General features: G+C 48.3%; 1 protein-coding gene across 1 annotated transcript; it reads right to left on the reverse strand.

Annotated features, from left to right (window-relative positions):
- Nucleotides 1-1,530: 1,530 nt before the first annotated feature.
- On the reverse strand, nucleotides 1,531-2,520 carry GPR6 (G protein-coupled receptor 6). Its single transcript, XM_059835654.1, has one exon. The coding sequence runs from the start codon at nucleotides 2,518-2,520 to the stop codon at nucleotides 1,531-1,533; it is 990 nt and encodes a 329-aa protein (XP_059691637.1).
- Between the last annotated feature and the right edge of the window lie 8,112 nt (nucleotides 2,521-10,632).

Genomic DNA, 10,632 nt, shown 5'->3' on the forward strand with positions numbered 1-10,632 from the left:
CATAATCCTTGCACTCACATGCATTACTGATTCACAGCCTCGCTGAGGCTTGTTGCATCCTTGTGGCTCCAGCTTCTCCACCAGGCAAACGCTTGATGCATTGCCCAGTCATAAGCTGGGAAACACATTAGTCCAAACTTTTTATATGGTACTATGCACATAAAAGTAACCTGTTTCAGCCCTTAAATACCAATTGAAATGATAGTGACAAACTAGAACATAACCAGGATGTAAACGTAGCATAACTATAAATAAATAAGCAGCATCACTGCTTCCGAAATCTGCGGCGCATGTTACTGCTCTAAATAAATGATTCACAGGTGAATTTGAACCTGAGTGAAGAAGTGTTTCCAAACTCTGAACAGCATTGACCTCTGATGGGCTCTTTGAAGCCACTAAGCCGCGGGATTATCAGAAAACTGTATACTGCTCCGAGACGGGCAGACAGCAAAAATGCACTTAAATGATTTTTCTACAGCACACAGTCCAAAAAAAGGAGGGGAGGAACAACTCAAGTTCCCCTCAGAACTGCGGATAATGAGGAAAGGCAATTTATTGTGGCATTTTGCAGGCTTTTAGGAAAGAAGACTGTGACTTTTTTTCTTTTTTCCTTTTTTCCCCTCCAGCCTTACATTAAAAGAGGAAAAAAAGAGCCCAGCTTAGAGTCCGGTTTTCCCCCACATTTGATAACTTTTTAATGGAGCATTACCAGAAAGGGTAACTTATAACTTGAAGATGAAAGCTACTGGAAACCTGGCGAATAACTGTGAGCAGCAGCCTATTTGACTTTTTGTTTCTTGGATTACTGGAGAATAAAAAGGAGATTGTGCTCTTCCTTACTCTCTCTTTGCCAGACTAAAGAAGAGAACAAACAAGCAAGCAAGCAGGAAAGTGCCTTTCTTGGTGCAGTATTTCATCTCCATAGTGAATGATGATCCCTTCAGGCAGAATAACACGGGGAGCTTTCAAAAGTAAACAAAGGGACTTTGCTCAACTGGCAAATTTGCCAGATCTCTTACTTCTAAAAGCATCTAAACACGCAAAGTTCTATTACATCTTACATGTTTTTATTTGTATACAAAATGTTATAATTTATCAATATTGTGCAGCAAAGTATAGATACACACATACATACATACATACACACACACCCACACCCCTCCCCCCAATACACACACGTACAAATACAACACAAACACAACTTTCTTTCTCTCTGCCCTTCAGAAAGGCAACACTGTTTTGGCAGGTCAGCAGCTAGAAATAAGGTGCTATAATTAAGCGGTATCGGAATGTCTTCACCTTACAAATGTGATGTGCAAATTTATATACAACCACTTTTCTTTTTTTTTTTTCACGGAACCCAAAACTCCATACCCCGAACCACTCTCAGAGCTACAAACATGTATAAAGTGCTAATACTTAAGCATGTTTCCAACCACTTCATGACGCAGTTTGAAGTTTAGAACAGGCACTGTAATAGTTCACTGGGTAGATTGTCACTCGGTGCGGTACGACAGAGAGCAAAGTCACTCAGACATTGCTGGGGGACCGGGAGCGAAAGGACACTTTAGCCTGAAAGCAGCCGCAGAAGAGCACCCACATGGCCCTCTGGATTTCCTGGTTTCTGTAGGCATAAATGATGGGGTTGATCATGGAGTTGTAGGTAGCAGGTAGAAGCGTGGCGTACGTGTACACAGAAGGGTAGTCAGGGTCCCCCACTACACAGTAGATGGCAAAAGGCAGCCAGCTGGCCCCGAAAGTCCCGAGGATTATAGCGAGGGTAGAGACCCCTTTTTTGGTGGCGACATAGTGCGAAGCAGTCAGAAAGTGCTGCTGGAGAGCGATCTGGTGGGCATGCCTGCAAACGATCTTGCAGATCTCGATGTAGAGATGGAGCATGATGAGGAAAATGAGGAAGAAAGAGGCGGACAGCAGTGTCACGTTGCTCTTGGTTAAGGGTCTGACAACGCTGCAGGCAGCGCGGTCGTGGAGGCAGTTCCAGCCCAGGACGGGCAGCAGCCCCAGGCAGAGGGAGACCCCCCAGGCGCCCGCCAGCATGGTGTGGATGCAGAGCACCGTCCTCTCCGAGTAGTAGGTGAGGGCGTTGTAGAGGGAGAGGTAGCGGTCGACCGTGATGGCCAGCAAGCTGCTCACGGAGGCGGCGAAGGAGGCGACGAGGAAGCCCACCGTCAGCAGGCTGACCGTCTCGGAGCGGATCACGTACTGGAAAACGAAGTTGAGGATGAGGCCGAGGCCGGCCAGGAGGTCGGCCGTGGCCAGGCTGCCCACCAGCACGAACATGGGGGTGCGCAGGGCGGGCGAGTAGCAGATGATGGCCACCACCAGCGCGTTCTCGCAGGCGATGGCGGTGCCGGAGACGCAGAGCATCACGTCCCAGGGGTTGAGGGCGGCGGGCGCGGGGGGCCGCGACGACAGCTCCAGCGAGGCGTTGCCGCCGCCGCCGGCCGGCAGCCGGGGGGCGGCCGCTCGGCTCTCGTTCAGGGCCGCCGCTGCCTCCATCGCCGCCCGGGCCGCCGCGGCTGTGCGGGGGCAGAGGCGCTGAGCGGGGGCGGCGCGGCGGCGGGGCGGCGGGGCGCGCATGCCGGGCGGCGGCGCCGCGCCCGCCCTGTCTGTGGTGCTGAACCCGGAGAAGTTTCCCGCCGGCCCGGCCGCCCCCCGCGCCGCGCCCCGCCCCGCCCCGCCCCGCCCCCCGCCGCCGGCCCGCCCTCCCGCTGCCCGGCGCGGCTTTGGCGGGAGCGGGCGGCCGCCGGGGGCGGGCCGGGCCGCGCGGCGCTGACGTCAGCGGCGGGCCGCCGGCGGGGGCAGGGCGCGCGCCGGCGGCGACGGGGAGGGCGGCGGGCGCCGTGGGGCGGGGGTGAGCCCGGGCCGGGGCTGGGGTGGCGCAGGGTGGTCTCCGGCGGGGCGGGGGAGGGGAGGCGCGCCGGGTGGCTCCGTCGCGCTGGGGCAGGAGGGTCATCACCGGCCGGCGCTCCCCGCCCGTCTCCCGCTCGGCTCCGGGGCGAGCCCGGGGCGCCGCAGGGCCCCGAAGCCGGAGGGTTTGCTCGGGGGCAGGAGCGGAGGGGGGAGCGAAGGCCCCTCGCAGGGGCTGGCCGGGAGGAGCGCTCGGCCGCCCGCCTCTCCCCTCCCGCTGCTGCCTTTGCCCCGCTGGGCAGGGGGGTTTCCCGCCTGGGAAGGCCCCCGCAGCGCGTCTGGGGGGAGAACGGGGCAAGTTTTGCCCTCGTCCAGCACTTGCTGTAATGGCTCTGAACCCAGCGGGGGGCACCACCGAATGCAAATGTTTCCAAAATGCCGTCAAAAAGCCTGCTTCACGCTTACCCTCTCCGAACAATGTATACTCTGGGGTTAACAGTCTGTTTACCAGCGAAAGCATCCGCACTGTTTCCCGAGGTCCCCCAAAATGATGAGGTCAAACCAGAGAAGACCCAATTACACGGGCAGAAAAAATACCAGCTTCTCGTCTCAACCCTTGCGTCTCCCAACAAGCCAGCGGCCGATGTATTTCCTCTTTAAAGCACAGGAATCCATGAAGCAAAGGGTAACTGCCTCCTGCCAATCGCTACCAAACCCCCTATCAAACAAACGTGGGCAGCCCGTAGATAGTTTCCATCTGCACCAACGTGGCTGTCCTAGCACTAAGGGGACAAGCCAAAAGGTGCCCCCCCACGCCCCACCCCAGTCTGGGAGAGTGTGTTTGTTCTGTAACTGCTGATCAAAAGAACGTGGAGATAAAATGACCTCTCGGCTGTGGGAACAGCATGCAAACCATTTAGACACAATTTTGAAAAATTCATTAGAAGAAAATGTGTTTACTGTCTTGGACAGTCCAAATGAAGACGGCACGCAGGCCATGCCACAGTAAAAGGTGGGCACATTCAAAGAGAATTAGAGTGTCAGCATTCATTACATCCATCCCCATCCGCTTCCTCCTGCAGGCTAAACGCCATTATCAAGACAAGCTGCGGACACTTTGTATCTCTGTAAACAACTGAAGCCATTGCTTCCTGGGATTTCTGAAACACGAATCTCTGAACAGTTTAATTTGGAAGGGACCTGTGGAGGTCAGGTCTGGGGCATCTCTCCGTTCCCACCACCTGCTCAGAGCAGGGACAGCATCAACCGTGCAAAGGTTTTCCTCAGGGTCTCGTTCAGTCAAGTCTGAGTATCTCCAAGGAAGGAGATTGTACAGCCTCTCTGGGCAACATGCGCCTGTACTTCGCCCTCAACGGTGAAGATTTTTCCCTTTTATCTAGCTGGACTTTCCTTCACAGCAACTTGTGCCGGCAGCCCCTTGTCCTGCGTGGTGCCCCGCCACCCATATATTCTCCCCTGCCTATCCAGGCGTTACAACAGCATTTGTAACTGCAGTAAAACCAGTTGCAAGAAGGTTTAAGAAGGGTTTGCAAGTCTACACGGCTCAAGCACTTGGTCATGTAGTCCCACTAGAGTTCAGAAAATGCACTGTTATCTTATTCCCTTTGCCAAGTAGAGAACAGGTTGGGTATGGTCGATGTTAGCTTGGATTAAGATTAAGACTGAGACCACAAGAATCCCAGTGCAGAAACGGATGCTACAGAGCAAGGAAAAAGAAGGTAAGGTAAAATCCAAGGTAAAGTAAAATTTTGGACTTGCCCAGAGGAAGTCCTCCAATCTGGCCCCCAAACAGACATGGCTTATTTCAACATTAATTAAAGTGGCTGTGACAGAATAAATTATTCCAGACATTTTTCAAAATGGATTAAAAATGGTGCCATTCAAATTTAGCAAGTCAGGTTTACAAGCACGAACCAGCTGGGCTCCACAATGAAACTGTAAGATCTGCAGTACTTTTGTGGCACCTATAAAGCACAGAGAGAAAGATGCAATTTATCTTCTTTTCAGTAATGAAATGTGGTGTGGAAGGTCTCGATTGTGGGTGATTTGTCACATCTCTGACCAACCCATTACCTCTGGGAAACAAGTATGTGGCAGGTCTTTTCTGTAATAGCATGTGTATTGTAAGGCAGTGTGTGCTTTTTATATTCTGGATATACATAATTTTAAACCTCTATGTTCTCGAATACTTATTCCTTAACTGAAAACATTGAGAGCCCATACTATCAAGGCAGAAGTCATTTTATGTGTGGTGAAACCTTGTGAGAGCATTAGGATCTCAGAGTAAGACGTAGGAAGAGGTTTTAACCTATGAGCCAGTCCAGTCTCACACCCCTTACCTGTTGTCACATATTTTACTCAGTGAAAGAATTGCTCAAGCATCATAGTGTGTCTCTGGAAGGGAGATGCATGTGTCCAGCTTGACTTTGCTCCTTGTTGTCAGGTATTTTCTGAGTTCTCCTAGCTCTTTAGTCCCTGCATTTCTCCAGCCTTTTACACTTTCAAGAGGAGGATGCTCTTGCAGTCCCTGTCAGGTTCTCACTGTGCTCAGCGAGCAGCACTCTGCATCTCCCTCATCTCCCTCGTGTTGCCTAGGATCGATTGGCAGGGCTAGTGACCAACTCCAGACTTATTAAAATGGATATACACCTCCTTGGGAACTGTTTATATTTCCCGAGCTATCGTTAAAGGCCTTTTATCTTCTTAGTTTAGCTTCTTGCATCAGTCATTCCAACAAAAGGTGAGCCATCTGGATTGCTCTTAATTTTAACTGGTTGTGGGAAAAAGAGGATTCAAAGGGTAGATAAAGCTGGCATCTGACAGCCACACTCATTTATCACGGCACCACAAGGAGCAGTGGAGAGAGAAGTCTGGCCAGACCTCCTGCGCTGCCATCAAGATGTTTTTGTCTTGGCTTCCTAGCTGAGACTGGATCTGCAGGTCTCACAGGACAATATAAAAATAAAAAGCTACATTTTAGCAGTGCATACCTAAGCACAGCGTATGATATAAGTCAGTAATTATCTTAGCAAATTTCTGAAAATTAAGCAGCAACAAAATTAAAAAGTTGCTGAAATAAACAATCTAAAAACTCCCTGCTTGATTTCTCCATCTGTTCTGAAAGCTGAGCAATATTGCGGTGTAATTTTAATAAGTGATTACTTAATTTCGGTTAACTATGGATTATTTTGATAGCTGGTATTCTTTAATGATTAATAGGTAGGCTGAATAAATGTTAAGTATTATTAAATGTGCTTTACATAGCATGAGTTGGAACCAAAAAAAAAGCACTTCAAAATCTATCTTTCCAATAACATGCCAAAAATATTGAAGAGTCATTTTTCTTCTGGCAACATGGAGAGGCCCTAAAATAAAGGGGGGAGGAGGAAAAGAGAGAGGGGGATAACACAGATGGTGAGCTAACCAGCGCTGACATTTCCGAGGTTTCTATGCAGCTGGCGTGAAAAGATGTTTTAAACACTTAGCAATCCATTTAGGCACCTCTTCAAGTTTATCATTTTCCTGACTTGGTGAACTCCGCCTCATCACCTGGTGTCACTGGCGACTAGGTCCTTGTTAACGATACCCCCTGGCTGACCCTTCGGAGTGTCCACCTGCAAACATGCTGTATTGCAAAACCTACTGATGAAATAAACCTCAGAGGGGTTCAGGCGCCATTTAGAATTTCAGTCGCATCCTACACAGTCCCGTTTCTCCGCCACACATCGTGTTGCCCACGCGGTCCTTGACTGGGCTTCTTGATGGAGCACTCACGGTGCCATCAGTCCCCTTGGGATGAGTGTTCAGCTGTCTGGCTGGTCTGTCCCTCATGCAGCTGCAGTCCAGAAAACAGCCTGCATGCCTGTAAAATCTGTTTTACTTGCACAGTAGTGCTATATGTGAGTGCAGGAACACATGAACACCGCTATACCGCTTTTTCTAGCACGTGCTTGGGACGAAAATCCTAGGTTACTCTGTTGCATTCACAAAGCTGCCTTTCTCCAATGGACGTTATGGGCGCTTTGGAAAGCAGTACTATGTCTTATTTGGTCTCTGAATCACTAGCAGAAAGTACAGGGACAAGCTTCACTTAAGTGGGTGAAAATCTGCTTTAAATAGTGTAATAAATACTTATCATCAGGGATGAATTCAGACTGAACCTTCGGTTGAAACCTGCAGAGTTTGAAGTATCATGCATTTCTTTTTCAGTGAGAAGAAAATGTAAATGCGGGTATGTTCAGAAAAATAGAAGCATAGCGAACACTACTTTGAGCTTTCACTTACGGCGCTCAAAGGGCTTTGCAACAATTTAAAGTGAGAGTCTTCCTACACCCCTTTTCTTTTGTGGGGTAAGATTCGCCCCCAGCCTCCCCTCTCCCTGCCCCATCCCACTGTTTCGGCAGCTGCTGTTTGTGTCCCTGGCTGACAGTGCCACAGTCCCAGGCTATGAGCCCTTTTCCTCCTGCCACTCCCATTTCAGATGGCATGAGTTTTTGATGCAGCTTTGACCTCTTAAGCTTAGTCAGGTAGGGAGCCTCCCCTGGAGATGCCTCTTCTGAGTGTTCACCACTCAGAGATGTTTAATTTTTTTCAGGTGCCTGAGCTTTCATATCATCTTTTGGTAGGCACCCAGTGACTACAAGAGCGATCTGCACATCTGCTTAGCAATCTCCACATCTGCAGCCCACTTCCACCAGCTAGCCAGGCTAAGCCAGAGGACCTGGCTTAGCTTCCGCAGGAATAACGTTTGCCAGCAACGCTTGGGTGCTAAAAGAGCTGCACGTGGGTTTGTATAGAGTTTGTTAGGAAAGGCACAGTCATTGCTTACCTTTATTAAAAAAGATAGCCTCTGGTCCACACTATTTCTAGAGATCAGTGATGAATAAACTGAAGCTAAATACAAGTATTTTGCAACTTTTCCTTCTTTGCCCTGCTTGTTCTGTTGATGGAAAGAAATCAGCAGTGGCAAAGGTCATTCATTGTTAGATGTGCCATCAAGTACTGTGGAACAAGGTCTTTTACTGTTTTCATTCTTTTAAACTTTTCCAAAATCTTTTTGCTCAAGTTTGTAAATGGCTTCAAACTAGCCTTTAAATTGTTCAAGGACTTTTCTGCACACCTAAGTGAGGAAGTCCTGAGTTTACCTAACCAACGTCTTTTTGCTGCTTCATAAAAAGAAGCTGCAAACTTATTTCACCAAAATGTTTGTGTTTTTTCACGTGATCCCATAAGTTGCTGATCAGTTACTACACAGGAGAGTCTAGATATATTTTTTCCATTGAAAAGTTAATAGTGAGTTTGACAACAATTTTTCCAGATACTAGAATGCAAGCTAAAAATAAAATTCACTGTGGAAAAAGCACTGTGCCCATCTTCCTCTCTGAAATTGCTCTCTCAGAAATTGCAAGAAGACAGCCCCATCATTACCCATGAGCAATTTCCCTGCCTGCAGCACAGAACCAGGTCTGCGGGCCAGTCCCTATAAAGGGCTTGGGGAACTACAATGAGGTACATGCCTCTCACAAAATAGGAAAAATCTGTTTCTAAGCCAGGAATCCCGATGCTAAAGATCCCTTGAGCAGGTAGAGCTCAGAATAGGATGCAAATGGTAAAGGGAATAAGCTCAGCCTTGACCTCCATGGAGCTGGCCAGAGGGATGCGCTGAGGAAGCAGAGCTGCACCTCTGACGGAGAAGGATCTGCACTAGAACTCTTTCCCCAAAATTGGTAGCCATGTCCTTGCTTTTAGAGACCTGAGCAGGGTTTATTCATCCATCATCCATTTTTTTTTAAATCTAGGAGGAAATGTTTGTCCAGACACAGCCCTCTAGGTACTCGCCTAGTGACTGAACAAGTCCCTGTGGAAATGGAGGGGGAGGTCTGATTCTTTACTCCACATCTCCCACGGGAATGATTAACTACATGCCTTACCAAAAATTCAGGCCAAGTGTATAGCATTAAGCAGTCACTGCATGTAATACAGAAACATCCCCTTTGAGACAGGACCAAAATCCCCATCTTCACTCACCCTACGAGGCTGGAGTCAGGCTTTCTTTCCTGTCCTTGCTCTGGTACATCTCCACACAGCCTCAGTACAAAATCAACTATACTTAAGCTAGCCCTGATAGATGGGTTTCCAATTTGCCCTTAAAAATCCCTTAAAATTGCCCTTAAAACTCCAGTGATGGAGTTTGTCTTATCTCCATGGGCAATCTCTTCTAGGGCTCAACTAATCTCCCTAATTACAAGGTGGTAACCAAGAGATGCTGGATGGGCTTGACTCACTAAACTATAAGAAATCCTAGACATCAGAGAAGATTGCGTACTAAAAAGACACAGAAGAAAATACAGGATCTTGTTTGTTAACAGCGAAGAGCTACTGCAGAGAGAAAGGCTGTACCTTCAGCAGTGGGGCACAGCACGGGGAGAAAGCAAGGTCCCTGTCTGCCAGTGGGAATGTTGTCCTGGGGTGCTTGGCCTGGGAATTCGGCATCACAGGCACAAATCCATACATCCCAGCCAAATGTATTATATGTCGAATTAGACACTACCCAGAGACATTAATGATTCAGGTTTAAATGAATAGCATCTACATATATATACCCTTATTATTATAATGTTTAGTGCTTTACATATTTTATTTGAGTCTTCCAGATACGAATATAGTTTCGTATTTCTTTACATGCCAGCTTGGCAACACTTAGCAAAGACATTTCTTCTAAGAGAACAAATTAAAGCAACTTCAAAACAAGCCTGTTATTGCTCAACAGCCTGGGTCCCTGCCAGCAAGAAACAAATTGATGATTATTTAGCTGCAGCAGTAGAAGAGAATTGTAAATTCTCAGAAAACTTTATTTTTTTCTTTTTTTTCTGTTGGTATCAGCTTTAATATAAAAGTAAACCAAAGGTAAAGGTGTCGAGGTTGAAGTTATTAGCATGGCAGGGTGCTCACAGGGCAGAGCATAGGGGCCGGGAAGGTTACATCTCCCAGGGCAGCAGGAAAGACTGGGAAAAATCCATGGGCAAAGCAGTGCTCAGGTGCCGGCAGCAAGCAAAGCCCATCGCCCTTCCATGGGCGCCCAGCCTGCTCCCCTCCTCCTCACCCCACAGGGGAGCACACGCTCGGCTGGGCAGCAGCAAGTGCAGGGGCAGAGCCCAGTGGTGTAATATCCATTGGTCTGGACCCCTCCAAACACATGCTCATGCTGATGTAGAGCACAAATGAGTAGTTTTCCAGGCAGAAGGATTGTTGCTTAATCTCTGTATCGCTGCAGAGGGGCCTGTTTCCTGAGGTGACCGCTAGAATGACCTTTTGATATACACTATCAAGTTTTCACTACTGTTTCCAAAAAGCCCTGTGAGATAGCAGAATGGGTTTGAAACACAGTGCTAGAATACAGAGATCTTTAAACTCAAAATTATGGGTTGAGTCACTAGCTAGAAGTTCATGAAAAAATGAGGAAGTTTGAAGAGCTGAAGGTAGCAAAGTGCTCTGGGGAGGGAGGCAAGGAGCGAAATTCAAGTTGAGCATCGATACTTTACTAAGCTGTTGATATATGTGCTAATTGGTAGCATCCACTTTTTATCTAATCAAGGAAGTGTGTATATGTGCCATAAAAAATAAAAATCAATTGCTCCCTGCTACGGTCACAAACACAGCGGCATGGTGTGCAGCGGCTGAGCTGAACCTTCGGTTCCTCTTCTTGGGAATCCCGGAGTAGGGGGGCAGCCTCCGTAAGAG

Source organism: Gavia stellata, chromosome 2 (assembly GCF_030936135.1).
Source record: "Gavia stellata isolate bGavSte3 chromosome 2, bGavSte3.hap2, whole genome shotgun sequence".
NCBI lineage: Eukaryota > Metazoa > Chordata > Aves > Gaviiformes > Gaviidae > Gavia > Gavia stellata.